At 32.6% G+C, this 21,616-nt stretch overlaps 2 protein-coding genes and 1 pseudogene across 5 annotated transcripts; 2 read left to right on the top strand and 1 right to left on the bottom strand.

The window, feature by feature from the left end:
• The first annotated feature begins 6,071 nt into the window (after nt 1–6,071).
• On the top strand, nt 6,072–21,489 carry LOC140051513 (tRNA methyltransferase 10 homolog A-like). Of its 2 annotated transcripts, XM_072096753.1 has the most exons (8): nt 6,072–6,179; nt 8,282–8,527; nt 8,797–8,968; nt 9,292–9,438; nt 10,834–10,980; nt 11,512–11,617; nt 11,960–12,373; nt 21,369–21,489. In XM_072096753.1, exons 2-7 carry the CDS (start codon nt 8,289–8,291, stop codon nt 12,364–12,366), a joined length of 1,218 nt encoding a protein of 405 aa, XP_071952854.1. In that variant the 5' UTR covers nt 6,072–6,179; nt 8,282–8,288; the 3' UTR covers nt 12,367–12,373; nt 21,369–21,489. The 2 variants fall into 2 exon arrangements, with proteins under 2 accessions (XP_071952854.1, XP_071952855.1); XM_072096754.1 differs by lacking the exon at nt 6,072–6,179 and having other exon boundaries at nt 8,349–8,527; nt 8,802–8,968.
• Nucleotides 11,020–11,137, top strand: LOC140053085 (5S ribosomal RNA; annotated as a pseudogene).
• On the bottom strand, nt 12,647–21,601 carry LOC140051514 (protein TBATA-like). 3 transcript variants are annotated; one of them, XM_072096756.1, is made up of 6 exons: nt 21,394–21,601; nt 19,119–19,382; nt 17,966–18,204; nt 16,998–17,079; nt 16,032–16,262; nt 12,647–13,909 (listed from the first exon to the last, which is right to left on the bottom strand). In XM_072096756.1, the coding sequence occupies exons 1-6, from the start codon at nt 21,599–21,601 to the stop codon at nt 13,821–13,823; spliced, it is 1,113 nt and encodes a 370-aa protein (XP_071952857.1). In that variant the 3' UTR covers nt 12,647–13,820. The 3 variants fall into 3 exon arrangements, with proteins under 3 accessions (XP_071952857.1, XP_071952858.1, XP_071952859.1); XM_072096757.1 differs by lacking the exon at nt 19,119–19,382 and adding an exon at nt 20,458–20,673 and having other exon boundaries at nt 12,650–13,909; XM_072096758.1 differs by lacking the exon at nt 19,119–19,382 and having other exon boundaries at nt 12,650–13,909.
• Nucleotides 21,602–21,616: the final 15 nt, after the last annotated feature.

Below are 21,616 nucleotides of genomic sequence, written 5' to 3'. Positions count from 1 at the left end.
ATTGCCTTCGTCTATCTGACAACAAGCTTTACTTTGTCCACATAAATTAAATAGGACATTTAGCAGATATAATAAACATCTTATATGCGGCGGCGGGCTATGATCTTTGCCGTTATCAAGCATCTTGCTGTAGGCCTAACCATTCTGGTGCATCTTATTGTATTTGACATACATTGATGATCAGATAAGAACAAAGTTTAGAACTTATAACCCGTTCTTATTTTGTTAAAATGGAAATGGAAAAACTATGAAATTACGTAAATAATTGAATGCTACGTTGTCCTTGAATGTCCAAAACTAAACTCTCTATTTTAATTGAGAGAGATTTGATATCTTACTTTTTAGAAAATTGGATTTGTATTTTTAATGTATATTTCCCTCAAATATTTTGTAATTTTAAATCTTTTTTTTTTCTATTTTGATGGATGCAATGCACCGACTATCTATAATCGTACCTTATAGTTTAAGTTATTTAACGCCACAAATATTACATACAATATATTTATATATTGTATCATGATGGCTGTCGAAGCGTTAATCACGCCTACTATTTATTTTTATTTCTGTGTCTTATATTATATATGTTTTGTTTGCTTTTGTCTGTTTTGTTTTGGCGTCCCTGACACAAGCTTTTGCTTTTTTGGAGACGCCAACATTTTGGAAATAAATGTTGATTTTAATTGACTAAAATGTAATCGGAGGCTACATCCTTGTAGACAGCAAGCGCTATAATATTCAAATACTGGTTATGAAAGGGACTAAGTAAGGACATATCTTAATTATACCATCGATGCATTATTTGTCTATAGTATAATTAACTCCCGCAGTTATCATTTAAAAGGTCACTTAATACGGTTGAATGTTGACCTCATCATTAATGAAAAACACAACGACAATGTATTATTTGAGTACTTTATTTTAAGAATACTGTATTTGTTCCAACAACACTCAAGACGAGGACATGCAGACTAATTAGGCTTAAACTAATTGAAAGCTATTATTTACAGTCAAATTTCAGCACTTCTTCCTCAATCAGTATTAGCTGCAATGAAGTCATTCAATACGCATTACGAGACCTCATAATTGACGATACAAACATTATTATATAATTATTATATAACACCTAAATAAATTCCTGTCATTGGATTGGACGATTGTGGGTCACATGGCGTAAAATAGTACGCACTATTAAACGATCGTTAAATAGTACTTGTTTTATATACTACTGTATTATATGTTTTATCAAAACAAACTCCCTGTTTGTATAATATACTTGTTATGTTTACAAATGTTGATAGAACCCATGATTACAATTTAAGAAGTATACAATGTTTTGCTCAAGAAAAGTTTATTTTTTATTTCAATAATATTTTACGAGGGTGGTCCATCCAGCCGAAGCTGATCACAGAAATACATCATTACAAGATATAAACATGTAACAATTAAAATAAATATATAATTTATAAAGATAAAATAAAGCACAAACAATTTAGAATCAATTATTAAATAATAATAATCAATAAATTTATCATTGTAACAGACAGATCCGCATTTGTGTAATAAGCTAGAAAATTATATAAAACAATCTGTTTCGTTACATATTTTAAAGAAAAATATAAAACATTTGTATTTGTCTCCTTTCCATGATTAATTGATTACATATTTATTTAATTTAATTTAATTCAATTTGTTGCTATTTTTATTTTACATTGTATTGTAGCAAGGGTCAAGGGTCAAGGGTCAAGTTGAGAAAAGTACCCACTTCTAATCTTGATCCGACTAATACCATACCATCATTATTATTGAATATATGTTATTGAACACTTGAACACACTTGACCAGGAGACCTTAAATCTTTCACTGGAAATATTTAAATTAATTTTACCAGGAGAGAGAAAAACATAACCTATAACAGGAACGTTTTGGTTCCACTACACCACCTTTTGATAGGGCATGTCATTGATTAAAAAAAATGTTATTAAAAATCTGAATAATTGTAGGCCTATTTGATTTTACTCTGTAATTTGTAAATCTGACTTTAAATCACAATCGGCTATACAATGAATTTATGTAGTAAAATATAAACAAAATCAACGGTACCTTCCTAAACTAAGTAAAACAAAATGAATACGAATCATTTTTATTGCAATTTAAAATCATAATTGAAGTTTAAAAAATCAAAATCAACACGGTGTACGTAAAAAACTAAATAAAACAACATCACGACACGTTATTATGTTTTAAACAAGTAATTCAAAACTGTATTTAATATGTATGAAACCTGTAGACTTTAGGCCTATTCATTTCAAACAACATGAAACCTTAGTCAACTGACATTGATATGCAAATTAAGACTGTGGTAGATTCAGTGCAGCAACCAGAAAAGGGAAATGTCATTGCTTAATACCCCGCACCAGGACAAACCATAATCCACCAAGACAAACCATTTCATAACGCCACAGCACACTGGACTTACATTTCCTGCTGGTCAACAGTTTGCGCCGCCATGTTATTTATCTTAATTGAGACGTGAGCGGTTTCCCAACCCAGGCATTTAAATATAATGTGGTTTTTATTACAATTTGGATAGACACATCACCGCGGACTTAAAAGTTTAAAATGTTATCATTAATTAAATAAAATTTCTTTTTGAACAACCAAAAAGTTTTTGGTTGTTCAAAAAGAAATTTTATTTAATTATTCCACAACCAGATGAAATTTTTCAAACGTTATCATTAATGCTGTACATTCACAGTTGGGTTGTGAATAAGGCACTATAAGTCCAGGCAGACACGTCTAACAAATTTGAAATATACCGGTACTCTATAATAGCTAAGTAATAGTATAGTAGCATAGCTTAGAATTTTAGAAATTAATATTTATCGGTATACGATTATTAGAGTATAACAGGCCACAAATACACGTGACTTACCGAAGCTATTTCCATGTTTGATGTAGGAATATGTATCCTCCCCCGTATCCTCCTCATCATCATCAGCCGATGATCATCTTCCTAACGAAGCAATAGGCACCCCGGCTCTCTTACTCGTTCATTCCTTGCTCATACCAGTTTGTAATTCTAACCATTCTTGTAATTATGATATGACTTAAGGCAGCTGTTGTTGTTTAGCTATTATAGTACAGTCCTGTAATCAAATTTCTCCGGCTCATCTTGTACGTTACATATAACATATTTCAATAAAAAAAATGTTAATAGTAACATTTAAAAATTGTAGACTATGTTTAAAATTGTCAAAAATGTTGAATATGCAATTTATGTAACATACATTTTGTCCAACAATTGGATTCTATTTGCCGTAATAAAAAAAAATAGTAGGTCTGAAACCGGAAGCAGATTGCCTAGAGGTGGGGGAGGTTCGCTTTCTTTTTATTTTGTCTTTTTATATGAGCAGTTTTATGTGAGCTTTTTTGTTGAAACTATTCAAAATTTCATATTCTTTTCGGCGCACTTCAACAAAAAAGTTAACTTTTTTAAAATAACTCAATAGTAGTTTGATTTTTTCTCCTTTAGTTTTTCAAATTCAATACATATGTAATAACAAGTTTAAAACACTGTAAAGTAAAGTTTTCGTTTTCAAGTTAATAATAATTATCAGAAAAGGATTAATAAATCCAGACGTTATGTGGTACGTATGATGAAGCGTCTGGACGAACCTCCTGTTAAAAAAACGAGGTATATTCAGAGCGTCATTCTGACGACTGGAGCATTCTCTACTTCTCTACGGAGCGCCATTTATGCCTTTATTAACTTCAATAATAGAAATAGTACTACGGTAACTGCTCAAGTGGACCCAATATCTCTCTTTCAAAATAAAAGAAAAACAATATTCATTATTTTCCATTTAAAAAAAAATCCACTGGCGCCAAATTGGGTCCACTTGAGCACACTGTATTAACATACGAAAAGATTGAAACTTGAGTGACTTTATTTCTATTTTATATCACTGCTCCCCTGGTACCAAATTGTGTCCATTTGAGCACAGTGTTTTATACGAAAAGATATTACAATTCAGTGACTTATTTCAATTTTATATCACTGTGCTTCCCTGGTACCAAATTGGGTCCACTTGTGACTTATTTCTATTTTATATCACTAAACTAAAGGAGGGGAGTTTCTAGATTCCCGCCCGGAAAATTGTATCTTTACATGATTTGAATTTCTAATAAAGATTAACAAAATCAAAATTTAACTTTTAAATTTAATTTTGTGGCGTGTTCACCGCGAAGGACTAACAATACCATCTTTCCCATTACACCTGCACAAACTCATTTGCATAACAACGCAGGGCTTACCAAACTGTTTAAAATATCTACAAGGTCCCCAGAAATGACACCTATAGTATTTTGAAACATGATATATAAGAGTCTTCACAACCCCACCATGATTGGGGCTGAGCAAAGACAATTTTGAAAAAAAATATTTCTTGAAATAGGAAATTAAATATTAGGTCTCCATTTAAGCTCACCATGTTTGGGGCAGAGCTAAGAATGAAAGCTTAGTCCCCGGCGGAAATTATGAAACGAAATATAAAAGTCTTCAGGACCAGTCATACAATGGTGATTGTTTCCCAAGTGTGAGACATGCAATGCACGCGGCCGTGACGGTAATTCAACAAAACAAAACTATGAAATACAAACAGAGCTAGCACACACAAGCCTACTTACTAATTTTAATGTTTCTATAATTTAGAAAACAATTAGAATTATCATATCACCTTTGATAATTATAATGTTAAATTTCAACTATCCAGATGCGAATTTTAGGTTGGGTTTTAAAAAACTCGACTTCATAATGATGCTTAAATTTCGAAGATCTGCTTAAAACATATTTATTTATTTATTCTACCATAAACTTTTATTCACAACATATTAGTAGGCCTACAATACAATATCTTGCATGAAACGGATATTTAAAAGTACACTATAATGTGAAACGGTGGAATTACAATTCTAATGTAAAAGATTAACAAAATAAAAATTGAACAGTGTTGTGTGTTGATCGCGAATGACTAACAATACCATCTTTCCCACAGCACATGTGCACACTCATTTGCATAACAAACGCACTGCATACCAAACTACGATGAGATAAAATGAATTCTCTTATAAGCACGTAACGAAGAGAATTAATTCCCTTTTTTTACGTTAAAATAAATTGAGGGCGCTAAACATAAAATTTAAACCACCAAAGCAGTTTGCGAGAGCCAAAAAAAAAAGATGGTAAATGTGCTCTCCCTGCCTCAGCACTAAGGCCCTGCCACAGCCTTTTGGGGTCGTTTCCACCACATCACCAGATGCATTGATGTTGTCGCCTCATGATGTGTGGTGGAAAGGGGGACGTATGATCTGTGAACCCCAAACACAGTGGCTCGCATAGCCTTAACTCTATTCCACCGACCAGCGTGGGAATCGAACTCACGACATACGTGTTGTTAACACGACGCTCAGACGACTGAGCTAACTGATCATTTTGGTTTTAGCAAGGTTAATAGGATATTTATGACGTAATGATCAATTACGTAATACACGTATAAATAGACTATTATCAGCTTTCCAGTCATGTACTTGGTGGCGTAACGGGTAATGCTCAGTTTTGAGTGCTGTCGGCTGGGGTTCGAACCTCGACGGATATTTTTTTTTTAATATTTCTTTTTTTTTAATAGAAATATGTGACACTGTATTGTCGAACATGTATGGTACCATACCGGTAGGTAGCCTATTCAAATATGCTTAATACGAAAAGATATTAAAATTCAGTCCCTTATTTCTATTTCATATCACTGTGCTCCACTGGCTCCAAATTTGGTCCACTTGAGCACAGTGTATTAACATACGAAAAGATATTAACATTTTTAGTGACTTATTTCTATTTTATATAATCACTGTATGTGCTCTACTGGTGCTAAATTTGGTCCACTGAACCAGAGTTACCGTAGTACTATTTCTATTTCGGAAGTAAATAAAGGCATAAATGGCGCTCCGTAGAAGTAGAGAATGCTGTACCTCAAAAAACGTGAGAGCTGAGAGCTGACGGACTGAGGAGAGAGGGCCATGTGTATACGACGTCCGTAATAAAGGGTATCGCTAGCCTGTTGTGTTTTATTTGTTTATTTTCAACAATTCTTTTTCCTACTAGAGTACTCTGTAATCGAATAAATGTAAGCACATGTTTCAATGTTTGGGTCACTAACTCTTTGTAAATCTTACTTTTGTTAAAATAATATAAAACCTAAGGCTTAGTAAGGTTACTAAGAAGGCTAGCCTAGCTAGGGCCTAGGCCTACTAGCTAGGCCTCTAGGTTTAGGCCTACATTATATATAATAAATAGGCCTAGAACTAGATAGGCACGGCTACTAGAGGCAGGCCTAGCAATAGCTAGAGAGAGGTGTGGGCCTAGGCTTCCTGGGTCTACTAGCTAGGCCCTAGCATAGAGTAGAGGCCCTAGATAGTAGCTACACAACTAAATAGCAAAAGCTAGCTAAATTTTAATTAATTAAAAAGGCTCTTATTTATATTTATAACTAAGTTGGGCCTAGCCTAGCTAGCTATCTGAGTTTTTTTTATTAAACTTTCTTGCTTGGGTTATCGCCAATTCATTCAGTTAATTTGTGTCTGTTCGTAAAATTGAAAAAACTGAAATGAAATAATTAATAAGATTAGGCAGGCGTAGGCTAGAACTACAGTCAGAGAGGGCAGTTGCAATGATATCGATAGCGGGACGTTTTGGGCCATAACAAATATATGACTTATGAGTGTTATATTCTAACACCTTTTTTAAGTTAAAACTTGATAAATTACAAAAATGTATAAAAAAACTTGGATACTTCAATTAATAAAGCTTTTTTCAGATCCTACTAAAACACAAAGACGTCCACTCACAATCACACCCACTATATTAAGGCCATTTTTCAATAAATGATGAATTGCAAAAATCAGTTGTAAACAATTAATCAAAATAATACTACTGTTACACTTCTGTAGCATATTAATGTTTTCAAAATCTCTTGTGTCAGAGCCAACCAACATTAAAAAGTAGGGCAGTTGAAACAGAATTATTCCATTGAAGCTAACATTGTTTTCAATAGAATCTAATGATAACACAGTACACGTCAATACCTGCTATGTTTTTCTTGACTTTTGGTATTATTACTATAATAAATACTTTGTACAGTAGCTATTTCATGTTCTGTTGCATGATATAAAGTACTGTGCATACAGTATGTAATTTTCTTTTGAATTTGATTGGACGTTGTTAAGACTGACAAATGAATCATCTCTTGCCAATTTAACGCACACATAAGAGCCTATCTTTTTTAACTGTCCAAGCTCTTTATGTACTTCTTTATAATTATAAATATTAATAGTGTTTTCCATTATTTGAGATCTTAAAACAATATTATTTTGATCCAAATAATTAATTTAATTTATGGTTCATGAAATGCAGTCGTTCAATATTTTTTTACTTTTACTGAAAACAAATGTTTATAAATACATTTATATTTATTTTTGGCGTAGGGGTGGGAGGATGGAAATGGTGACCCACCACCTCTATCCAAATACTGTACCATAAAATAGTTCAAAATGCTCTTCTTTTTTTTAAAAGTAAATATTATTGATTTACTGACAGTTGTAGTCATCATTTTTAAATTTTCAACATTATTATGCGAGTCAGAGTAGTAACTAGTCTTACCTTTCGATGCATTAATTATTTATATTAGTGCATAAATTGCTTTTTGCAACAAGTGAGTGATGCTTAGCTTGTTGATAGCTTTAACAAAATCTTTCCTTAGGCCTTGGGAATCTTTGTCAAGATTGGAACAACAGACTGCTCTGACAAAATAATCTGAATGTCAGTTGGAGATTAAACGAAAATAATGTTGCGATTATTTTTGTTTATTGAATGTGACAAAAGTTTTTAACAGATATTAAAAATCTAGAGTGTTACTGTTATAGCATTGGCATGAAACATGTTTTGTAAGAAAAACTTAAACTTACATTAAAAATTTATTTATTTACACTATATTTTTTCAGCATATTTCATCTTTTATTTCTATTCTGAAGCAGCTCTGTCTACACTATCAAACTACTGTATTAGGTGTCCATATATATATATTTGATAGTGTAGACAGAGCTTACTTAATGTTTAATACATTAACACATTAATGTACATTAAATGTAGATTAATGTTTTAATGTTTAATCTCATTTGTGACTAATACACAGAAATTTAACAATAAATAAAATTATTATTTCTTCTTTAGCTTTGATATGGAGATAATTCAAAATGAGGAGCATACAACTACTACTACAACAGATGATTTTGAGAAAGATGAGACAATAAAACAAGAATTTACAACAACAGAGAACGTGAATTTACCAGAAGATGCTGATGATAGCAACAAGTCACCAAATTCATTGGATGTAGATGATGATCAGCCAATATCTAAGAATCAACTTAAGAAGCAAAGACGACATGCAAGATGGCTTGAGGGTCGATCAGAAAGAAGGTGTATACATATTTTAATTTGCTACCAATCAGTCTGAGGAAATTAAATTAAATTGATAATGATAAATTTAATAATAAAGTACCCTTTCCAAAAATGTTTAAACTGTTTTAGATAATTTTACTGTTAGTTGGGAGATGTTGAGATGAGATGAGTCTGCCACTTGCTATTCTTGTGGTCAATGTATTTTCAGTGGTCAGTCATTTTTTAAAAACTCCATTGTAATTAAATCTATTTGCTAAATTAATAATATTTTCTTCAATTATCTTCAGAAAAGCTGAAAGGGAAAAGTTTAAAATGAAACGTAGACGATTAGCTGCGGAATGCGAGTGTTCCAGCGGTGCTGTTCCTCCGCCAAATAAAACACGTAAGATGGACCATCCAGACGCAAGTGACGTTAAGGTGGTTGTTGACTGTGGTTATGATAAACTCATGAATATATTGGTTAGTAATTTTTAATATTTATAATGATTTATATTGTTAATCTTTCAATATTACAATTCTATGTGTGTAACCAATGTGTGTAACCATAAATACTTAGTATCACGTAATCGTGCCCAGTCATGAGTGCTTTCAGAGACATCATTAATTATTTTAAGTCGTTTACTAATTACTGTATGAGATATTTTTACCTGTGAAAAGGCTTGATTTACAATAAATGCTTCTGCTTACACTATCCAACATTTTTAGCAGAACACATTATTTAGTTTTTAATATTTCTAGTATTTCTAATTATGTTATGTATTTGTTTCTTAATTTGTGTATAGGATATAAAGAAACTGGTGAAGCAAATCCAACGTTGTTACGCAGAAAACAGACGAGTTGAGAAGCCACTACAATATTATGTTTGTAATTTTAAGGATAAAACTAAGAATGTATTTGATACTAGTATACAAGGCTACAAGCAATGGGATGTAAGCAAATGGAGTCATTATTTATTTATGTATTAAGCTCTGTCTACACTATCAAACTAAAAAAAAAAAGTGATGTGCCCATATATGGACATTATGATGTCATATCTTTACAGTCATACTCTAAGCTAATCACTGTTTTTCTAGGCCTATGTTCTTGTGTGCCTATTTCCATCATATTCTTCAAAATTACAACTCCACTCCCAAAGACTTGTAATAAGACTTTGTTTATGTAGAGCATCTTGTCTATATGTTTGTCTTGTGAACCTCTGAGGGTCCCTAATGATCAGCAATAGACACGTTTCTTGCTCGCGACCAATCAGAAATAGTGGGTATAGATTTGTAAACAAACCGAACACCTCTCGCCTAGTGCGTGTTGAAGCATAGCAAAATGGCGACTGCCGAGTGCTTTTGTTGCAAGGTGCATCATAAATGTTGTATATGTTGGATAAATCGTGAATTTAACTATACAAAATCACTGAATAATATTCCTGTTTTTAATTTTCAAACACTTGCTGAGTGGTTTGCGTCGGCTCCGAAGGATAGTGGCGCAAAATCTTGGAAATTTTTCAAGGAAAGGTACGTCCACGATGTGCTCGTGTCTCTCCGCCCGCCCGGTGGCGTTGCCTGATGCGGTACTTCGTCTACTAGGCCTAGGAGGCTTGGGTGTCTGTTTAAGCGCCGAAGAACATCACATAATACATGGAAGATGCAATAGGAACATGAAGAAGAATGAAAAATAATAATTAATATATTTACGCAACATTTGTAAATAAAATCAACAGTTAACATGTATTAAATGCACCGTAATATATGTGTCAAACCAAAAATTAGAATACATAAATAAAGTCGATGATTCCGAACCAAATGCCCAAATAATTCTACAGTGAATATAAAACATAAGTTTAGAAAGTAAATAACATCCTTACCATGCCATTCCATCAAAAGGCTAGTTTTGACGATTGCTTTTTAAGATGATCATCTCTCAGTTCTCCCATGCTTTAACATACCTCTCGCTGTGTTTGTTTACCATTGTATACCCACTAAAAGGTCAAACTGACGGTGACCTCGCGAGCGCGAAACGTGTCTATTGCTGGATGGATCACCCTCATTAAATATGGTCACAAAAAAAACCAATTACACCAAAATAAATTGTTTTGATGTCACATAGATTCACTTTGACCAAATATTGGATCATTATAAAAAAAACCACTGTAATTCAAAGTCAAAGTAAGTAGTCAACTGGAAGCCATTCTCAGATTTTTGGTTAAAAGTAGAGTACATTAACTGTTGTTTCTTATTGTCTTTTTTGTAATTACTATTTCTTGTTTTGCAAAATTGTCTTGTTTTTTTTAGGTACGTTGTATTCACACAGTATTCACATAATTTTTTTATTAGGTTTATTTTGAAGGTCTGGATCCAGAGGCTAAGTTTGGAAAAGAAAACCTGGTGTTCTTGGCAGCAGAGTCTCCAAACATTCTGGAGAATATAGATCCAAAGAAAGTTTACATTATAGGGGGCCTAGTGGATCACAACCACCATAAAGTGAGTGTAATGTTCAACCAGATTAGTTTCTTATACGGTAGATACGGCTTTACCACGTTGAAACACCGGTTCTCGTCAGATCACCGAAGTTAAGCGACGTTGGGCCTGGTTAGAGCTTGGATGGGAGACCATCTGGGAATAACGGGTGCTGTATATGGAGCTGGGGTCCCGTTAGGCATTTGAAATCAGCACTGCTGACTCTTATGGCAGCCCCTGCATCTAGTATCTGCCTCAGACTTCTGGTCAAGGTGAGCACTGGACGAGAGAAGCCCTTGATCAATGTTAGGACCAATCAAGGTGCTTTAAACAGTCCTGGCTTTGTTTGTATCAAACCTGTTAGTGGCGGTAATTATCGCTGTTGGTTTCGATTGAATAAAATAAAAAAATAAAAATAAATTATTTGTCTTAAATTCCTTGCTCAGTGTATGCTGTAATCATAGCACCATTTTTTCCCAGCTTGCTTGCTTGAAAAGTATTTTGTAATAATAACTAAATGAGCCCTCTATATACTATTATTTTTTTTCTCTGCAGGGTGTATGTTTCCAGAATGCAGTTGATAAAGGTTGGGAGCATGCTCAGTTGCCATTAGGTAATAACGTCCAATTGAAATCCAGGAAAGTGCTGACAGTAAATCATGGTATGTTATTGGCCCATAGATTAATTAATCTCTTTTACTTGAAGGTTTGCATGACGTAATCAATATGTTGATATAAAATTTGAGGTGCAACACGTATGTAGTTAATATTTAAGTTAATATGCTTTAATCATCCTCAATATGCTTTGATTTAGGAGACATCTCTGTTAAGGCACTTTTTTTGGTCCTGAAGGTGTCCTCAATAGAGGCTCAACTGTTTTAACACTACAGCCAATTCCTATCCCAGGGTATATAACATTTCAGATGCTAATTTAATGTTCTCAAATACTATACAGATTATCATAAATTGTATCATAAATCATTATTAACTTTTTTGCTTTTCAGTTTTTGAAATAATGTTGCAGTTTGTTCAGTGTAACAGTTGGCAGGAAACCATTTCAAAGGTTATTCCACTTAGAAAACAATTAACAGATTGTAAAACAGACAATAAAATGACAGAAAATAGCGAGGAAAAACTTGATGGTAATGAACAAAATGAAAACTGTATAAAAACAGATGAAAATGATAAAATTAAGATAAAAAAGGAGGTCAAAACAGAAGATAGTCAATCTCAAGATGATAGTGAAGTTTTGATAAGTAAAAACATTTTGTCAGCAGACGCATTACTTGATGCTAAGGACCAGAAATGCATGAATTTAAAAGATGAAATGACAAATATATCAGATAAGCAAAGTGCTTACAGTGTTTCACAAGAAGTTAAAGAAGAAAAGAAAACTGAAGACGACAGCTGATGAGACGGTAGATATCTCCTCTTTTAAATTTTGTTTTATTGGGACATATATGAGAAACGGAAGGCACTTACAGGATGAGCCATGTTATTGTGATGGAGAAGGAAAATAATTTTTTTTTTTTAGTGCAAAGTTTGTAAGTTTGATTTACATATATACAGCTTGCTGGAAAAAAAGCTTTAGGCCATGTATGCAAATGATGGCATTGTTTTTTGCAAAATTCAAAGTCTTCGTACAGTAAATCCCTTCTTTATTATTCCTTAACAGCCATAATCTACGGCTTTATCAAGATATGTAGCTTATGAATAAAAGCTCCATCTCAATGTTCAAACTAAACTACATCTTCAAAATAGAGAATCATAAACACAAATACATTGTCTTCCACAACTGAAGTGAACCTAAAATACTAAGATGAATTTTCTTATTTATTTAAATAAAATAGATTATAATTCCACATATTTTCTCACAAATATACATTTATTGCATAAGAACACGGTGTAGTGCCAGTGATGGTTTAACATTACATATAGTACACGCTGAAAAACTTGTTAAACCAAACCTTTAATTTGAACTATGAACTTATGATGATAATATATTTTTAAAAACCTTTCAATTTTAATCTGTATCACATGACAGAAATATCGCCAAAAACCTAATGCCAACAAAAGTACAGCAAATAGTTTCAATATGAATAGAGATATCAACATTAATGTATTTTCAACAATACTATTTACATTAGTTAATATTTACATTGAATATTTTACAGTGTTGATAGACTATTGTACTTTAATAGCACATAGTAACATTCACTTACTTTATTGTAAAATAAAACCTGAAAATAGCACTTAAACATAACATCAATAATGTTAGACCAAATTGAGAGAATTTTGATCATTTAGGAATTAAACTAGTAACTCAAACTAGTAAAACACCATTATCACCACAGTTTTTCAGCATTTTACTTTTAATGAATAGAAAAAAAACATTTGGTAACTACAACAAAATAGTAGGAACAGCTTTTGCTTTATGAGTTTAATACCCAACACGTTTTAATTTATTTAAAATTATTCAGTTAATAGATACTTCAGTATTATTAGTGTACAGTCGTCTTATGTTGACTGCCAATACCATCTCATGTAATGTACTCTACCATTTACCATGATTTCATATGCCATATGTACTACAGTTGTTAGAGTACCAATAAAATGTTAATGTACCTACTCCATTATGTACAAACAAGTCAGTACCATACACCATGATTCCATATACCATACCATCCATTATCATGTACTACAGTAGTACCAAGTACCAATACCACTTCATTACAATATACCAGTCAGTACCATTCATTGTTAAATATACCGGCTTTGACATTAACTTATAGTTTACTTGTGGTTTCACGTTAACTTAGTTAGTTGATAGTTTTGCATTGACCTTCCGTTACTCGGTGATTTGACTTAGTTACTCGGTGGCTTTTTTACTCCTTTTGAGGGTGACTCAGCTCGTGGAGAATCATGGATTTTTAAAATATCAGCTTTTGATGAACCTGTAACAAAAAAAGTAATAATAACAATAGTATAATACTAATAGTAAATATATATTTTTAATCTCTTTATCGTCCAAGAATTTCTCTTTCTGATATTTTCTTGTATTTTTTTTTTTTTTTTTTTTTTTATTCAATTTCTGCCATAAACATAAGAAGACAAAACAATTATAAAAGGAGGCACGGAAAGACCAAACAGGTGCTAAACACCTATGCTAGTTGGTCAACCCAGAACAGAGAAAAATAAATAAATTACGTTCTACAATAAAAGCATCGACAAGAAAGCGACCAACTACACACATTTTCAATATCGAAATTATTTAAAAAATAAATATTGAGATAAAAGAACTAACAGAAATATTTAAGTTGCGGATTTTACTGGGTAAACTATTCCAAATTCTGGTAACACGTTGGATATATGATTGAAAAGAAGATTCAGTTCTGCAGCGATGAATATCAAAAAGAGTACCAACAGAAGAAGAGCGGGAGAGTTTCACACAAATTTATTTAATTTGCATCTGGATTTATGGATATCTTCTTCTTTATCTATCGTTTGGACTTTCTTTTGTTTTTAATCTTTATATATTAAGTGAGAACTTCTTTAGTTCTCCAATAACTTTTTAACTAAAGCTCTGTCTACACTATCAAACTTTATGTGACAAAAAAATGTGATGTGCCCATATATGGACATGATGATGTCATATTACTATCAATTATATTGCCACATCACACATTCTTTGTCAAACTAGTTTGATATTGTAAACAGAGCTTTGGTCACCTTCCACACTCATTCCGCTTTTAATTATGTATGTTGATTTAGAGTGTACACAATGTGTGGAAATCAATAAAACAAACAAACAAGAATTTAAAGAGTTTTTGAGCTGTGATGTGTACACACTGATTGACAATTAAACTGTTGCTTAGTAACTTATATATTTAGCTGTAAAGTGGTCATGTTTTGGTTGCCAAGATATAAGTGTATTGAGATTAATGTCAATGTTTAAGTGCATCTCTATTCTGCTTCTATTTTTGTAGTTTTTAAAATTGAAAGATCAATCATTTTAATTGGTTGTACTGTAGATAATAAGGTTGAAATCAGTAACCCTTTATTAGATACTGTAAGTAACAACAGATAGTACCCTTAGTATTATTTTTTATTCAAGAACAACCAGCAGTCAATGAATGATTCAAATTGTTATCCATCTACTTTTTACAAATCATGATTCAGAAAAGTAGCCCCTATTAGGAAAACACTTTTCTGTGAAAAAAGGGAAATATACATTTAACACTCAGCCACACCCTAATCAATGTAAAAGCTATCCCTGTACAGTACATATTGTTTTGTTATGTATTATTGCACCTTTGTCCTATCTTCATGTTGTTTGTAATATACTGCACTATGGGACACCGGTAAACGAGCCTCGCTCTTACAATCATCCATAACCATTTGTTAGTTATCATATAAACTTGTAAAACATGTTAAAATAAATTGAAACTTGAAATGTCATAATAATCAATGTGGGTCCTGTGGCCAACTAACCTAAATTAATAAAACCAATCTTTTCCAAGTTTTATTTTAAATTTGTAAAGTTGTATCACTGCTGACTGAGACGTCCCATCGAAAGAGATTGAATTTGCTGTCCCCAGGTACAGCATGTGTGATGTCCCCAGATACAGCATGTGTGATGTCCCCAGGTACAGCATGTGTGATGTCCCCAGGTACAGCATGTGTATGTCCCCAGGTACAGCATGTGTGATGTCCCCAGGTACAGCATGTGTGATGTCCCCAGGTACAGCATGTGTGATGTCCCCAGGTACAGCATGTGTGATGTCCCCAGGTACAGCATGTGTGATGTCCCCAGGTACAGCATGTGTGATGTTCCCAGGTACAGCATGTGTGATGTTCCCAGGTACAGCATGTGTGATGTTCCCAGGTACAGCATGTGTGATGTTCCCAGGTACAGCATGTGTGATGTCCCCAGGTACAGCATGTGTGATGTCCCCAGGTACAGCATGTGTGATGTATGTTTTATTGTTGTAAAATCCACAATAAATGTAATTGGATTGAATAGTTTAAATTAAAATTGATAAAACTAGATTACAAATTACTAAATTGTTTTTATACCTTTTCTATCAGACTTGCGTGAAGCGCTTTTACGTACATCCTCATCATAAGCATACCGTGAATACCGCGTTTGGTCTTCCTCATGGAATTTATCTATTTCTCCATATCCATTTTGTAAGTTCATGTTTGAAGGCGGTTGTTGATGCATTAATGAAGGATCGAACTGCTGCCTTAGGGTTTGCTCATCTGGCAGCATAGCTGTTCGAATCATGTCCAAAACTAAATCTTTTTCTGTATGTTTAAGGAATTTGAAAAATGAATTGATTTTTCCATTTCTGTTTAAAATAATGAATGGTACAAATAATGAATGCTTATGAGTGTAATGGTACAAATAATGAATGCTTATGGGAAATGGTACAAATAATGAATGCTTATGAGTGTAATTGTACAGATAATGAATGCTTATGAATGTTATGGTACAAATAATGAATGCTTATGAGTGTAATTGTACAAATAATGAATGCTTATGAGTGTAATGGTACAGATAATGAATGCTTATGAGTGTAATGGTACAAATAATGAATGCTTAATGAGTGTAATGGTACAAATAATGAATGCTTATGAGTGTAATGGTACAGATAATGAATGCTTATGAGTGTAATGGTAAAGATAATGAATGCTTAATGAGTGTAATTGTACAAATAATGAATGCTTATGAGTGTAATGGTACAGATAATGAATGCTTATGAGTGTAATGGTAAAGATAATGAATGCTTAATGAGTGTAATGGTACAAATAATGAATGATTATGAGTGTAATGGTACAAATAATTTTATAAGATTCATAAAAGGTAAAGCCGGGTTGAAAATGGAATTTCATATTTCACCAAATGAAATTATTTGTACCATTGCATAAATATAAAAAACATTTATTATTTGTTCATATAACATCTAAGTAGATTCTTGTTGTTGTGAAGGAGAGTGTTATAATGTTTAATATTTTACTATATAATACATGATTGTTTACCTCTGTGATTCGCTGAAACTAACCAAGACTGGACAGCACTTATAGAATCTGTCTGTAGAATCTGACAGAGCATTTCCAATATCTGTAGTAGAAAAAATAATATAAAGGTTTATATTGGTGTCGTACAATGGCACACTTGAATGTTAACAAATATCAATAGAACATCATTGTCATTTATCATGTTTTATAACACTGATTGTATTCTGGTAATTTAATTGGTTAATTTCGCATCATGTTTTAGCTTTACCTAACGAAAAAGTGACATATCTAATGGTGATAAATAACACGCTCTAATGCATGTTCAGCTTTCTGTAAACATTTTGAGAATTTTTGCAACATGACGTTTAGACTGATCACGTTCGGAAATGGACATGTTGTGCTCACCATCAATAACTGACGTTTAGACTGATCACGTTCGGAAATGGACTTGTTGTGCTCACCATCAATAACTGTATTCTGCGTCTATTTAATAGCTTCCCAACCTACTGTTTGTATTCATTGATAAATGTTTTGTATTCGTTGAATGGAAAGAATATTTCATTCAATGAAAAATTGACTGTTGTATAACTCAACTCAGCTCCGCCTTGGTAAATATAGAACTGTTCAACTCATGAAATATTCTCACCATCCAACTCATAAACATTCATTATTTGTATAATGATTAATGGTTAGTGGCCATAATTATCACCATGACATTATTACATTACTGTATTCATTTTTTTTAAATTATTTTCATTATATTATCATTATAAAGTCCATCATATGCACCATAACCTCTATCAAATCATTATAAAGTCCATCATATGCACCATAACCTCTATCAAATCATTATAAAGTCCATCATCATATGCATCATAACCTCTATCAAATCATTATAAAGTCCATAATCATATGCATCATAACCTCTATCAAATCATTATATAACGACGTCGTATTATAATTGTCTTCATTATTCATACAATACTTACTAGTGATTCATTAGCTTGCTCTGGTTGGATATGATTAAAATAATGAGGTTCACGTTGGCGCTGTCTTGAATATCCTCGCTGCATAGACCTTGATGGTATCAGTCTGCCTGTTTCTGCCGAGTAGACAGACGTTCTACGAGGCAGTTCATCTTGCTGTTCTCTTACCTCTCTCGGCAGGCTTAGACCAGCCTTCTCTGTGAATTCTCGTAATTCATCACGCCAGGAGTCTGTCATGGGTACTTTAATATTAAATTAAAACAATTTATTAAATTTATAAATTATAGAATAGTCATTGAAAAATGGATTTTAATTTATATATATTTATTTTTATACAGTATATTTATTTTATATATTTTTTTGTGCATTTTTAAGGGTATTCAAATTCAAATTTTAAGTTTAACATATTTTTGCAATGTATATAAATTAATGATAAATAATATGTACATTTTATTTCAATAATAGTATATTAAAGATACATTGTTTTGCATACTTACATTTATTTGTTTATAAACAAATATATTTTTTCTGTAATCTGTAATCTGTATAGTTAGTTAAAACCCATCCGACTATAAGTGCCCTGCTGTATTATATTTTATTTAAAGTGTTTTTTATTTTTCAATGCAATACAGTGCTTTTAAATGAGTAGATTGTTAGTACCGTAATTTGAAATGTATAGTTAGTTAAAAAACTATTACACGACAGGATTAGTATTATATTCACAAACATAAGATGATAGTTAAGTTGTGTTGCAGTAAAAATAGTAACCTTTGAGTTGTACTACACAGCACTAAAACAATAGATTAATCATGAGCATGTATGATTTAAATTTTTCGCATCCACGGTGATTCCCAATTTAGTATACGGTATACTGTAGAACATCTCCATTAGTACACCCATATTAAGGAGAAACTTTCGGACAAGCAATCGGGCAAGCAATATATATTTTAACACGACCAAACCCTGTTTAGGAGACTTTTAAGGCTATTAAGAGGACACTTTGTTGGGTCTCAAAGCTGTCCCAATACTAGGGTTCCAGTTACAGAAGCTATGACAACATTCATTAGTTTGTGAGCATGTTCAGATCTTATTCTATTGCTTGTATGCCCGTGTAGTACAACCTAAAGGTGAGTATTTTAAAGCGATGATCACTTACCAACACCTAGCTTTGGGTACGCTTTCTCTTTAAACCCCATTGGGTAAGAACTCAAACCAGTTATCGTGTTAATTGGAAACATCCCTGAGTTCAAAGTTGGATTTAAATTTTGAATTTTATAATTATGTCTGTTAATTCGCTGAGGGATGCTGTATGAGTAGAGCTTTCGGCTGTCTGCGGTTGATGGTGGTTTGGCCTTGCCGTATTTCACGTTTGACATGTAACCATCATCATGCACCGTACATATCGGAACGTCTAGTAAACCTGCGTATTAAAACATGCAAATGAGCACCGCATTTTGGTTTGATAGCAAACAGTAGGGAAAATGGTGGATATCTATTTGAACATTGTCTACATGCCTAAATATAGACCTGACTACTTCACATGCCCCGCCTGCCTCCCTCACATGCCCCGCCTGCCTCCCTCACATGCCCCGTCTGATTGCCTGCCGAAGATCCTCAGTTGCTAGGTATTGCTGTAAAGTGACCACATGCATTTTTGGTTGCTAAGAGACAATTGCCTTGAGTTTTTGTGAGCATATTAACATGATGAGTAGTCAATGTTATGAATTAAGGCAGTTAGTTGCCTTTCCATGTGTTTTGTAGGTTAGTGAATAAAAAGTAAGATTGAAAGCAGATGGAACATGCTAAAGAAAAACTGTAAAGTAAAAACAACTAATAAGAATGTTTGATAGGATTTTTGATTATTACACTTGAATTCATAGAAATGTCAATATCATTTTTCCCATTATATTTTTTTTTATTTCATTCGCATCCAACAGCCAACACAAACTTGCCAATTACAGGATGGATAAACTATTTTATAATTTATCGTGCTTATAAACTAAGGTCTCATTTGAGGCTTAACGAGTGGAGTTAAAAGAGTCGTGAGTTACCCTGGCACTAGGTCTGGATCGAACCCCAGACCTTTGGATTGGAAGGCAAGCATGCTAACCACCAAACTACAGCTCCACTTCATTCAAGAGTTGTTAAAATAAACATTTATTACAACCCTTAACAAGTAAATTTATGTAACTTTGTTTACGACTCTACTCAAAATCAATCTTGAACTCTTCCAAGAGCTTGTTTTATATTATAGATCATGTTGAACAAAATGGCGATGCTAACTAGAATATCCAAATTGTTATGAATATGTTAAAATGGCGTGCTGCATTGCAAATAAAAGCGGACAAGTTTCTTAAAAATTATTAATTGTTAGTAGTTGAATATAAATTCTTTTTAGTGAACTACAATTAAATTCAGAATGAAACATGAAATAAAAATATGTAAAGATGTGAGACAGCAGACAATTGGCAACCCAGAATACATGCTTCACTTACTCATCTCTAATTGATATTTTTTACTCAAATTTTGTAGTAATTTTCTGTCAAAATCTTTCGCACTAAGATGTGTCGGTTGATTTGAACCAAATTTATTCGCTTGAGTGGCAGGCATCTGATAGGATCTTCGCGGCGTTTCAGAAGTGGGTAATCGTCTGTAGGCTGTTGGAGGCCTGTCATCATCACGGACGGCACAAATTGGAATATCATTTAATCCTTGGAAATTGTAAATTGCAAAACATACATTAAATAATTGTCATAGAACATTAAAGATGTATTTGTCCCCCAAAAACATGAAAAATGAAGATCTAATTTTTGATCAAAGTGGATAACTAATATGTGACATTAAAATGGCATATTCAACAGAAAATGTTTTAATTATTTTTTCAGGGAGACAATACATCTTTAACCATACAAAATCATGATTTATCATATCATTTCCGTACATTTATTTTGTGATGTATTTTATTTCCGGATTTTTCATAAAATGTCACTCTTGTTGAAGACATTTGCACATAAATGTCTCATAAAAAACATTTAAGATAGTAACACAGATTTATCAAATTTGCTTGATATCAAAAACATAATTTTAAGTCAATGAATGTTCTTAAGTATAGGTTTCCAAAATAGCAAATATTTGTGAATACTTTTTGTTCTATCTTAGATGACAGTACATTTGTTGAGATAAAAAGAACTGGTTAGTAGATAAATAAAGATTGTTTTCACTTAAGCACTTTCTAATATCTTGACTTAAGTAAAATATAATGGAAGCCTAGATATTCACAGAATTATTTAATTAATTTTCATAAAATTTCTAAATTTCAAATTTTGGTGATACAGTTAGAGATTATTTGTTTTTACAGTACTTCTTGAACTTCTATTAATTTATATAATATACTTTTTCTTTTCAGATTTTAGTATTGTGAATGGCCTTACCTTTGATGTGTCGTACACGACCAGGGTGAGGGTTATGTCTGGTGAAGAATGGGTTTTGGCTGAGCTGACCAAACCTAGTGCCTGATGACGTTGCTGGTCTAGACCCTGCAAAGTCTTTCCTTGTAGTGGGTAGCATACCTGTATTCACGTTGTGACTCAGTGCGTTTGGAACAATAAGTGGTTTACCTTGGGGTCGAAAAACCGCCATCTTTGCCTCTGTCGA

Source organism: Antedon mediterranea, chromosome 6, assembly GCF_964355755.1.
Source record: "Antedon mediterranea chromosome 6, ecAntMedi1.1, whole genome shotgun sequence".
Classification (NCBI taxonomy): Eukaryota; Metazoa; Echinodermata; class Crinoidea; order Comatulida; family Antedonidae; genus Antedon; species Antedon mediterranea.
The sequence above is the reverse complement of the archived record's forward strand: the minus strand, read 5'-3'. Positions and strand labels throughout refer to the sequence as shown.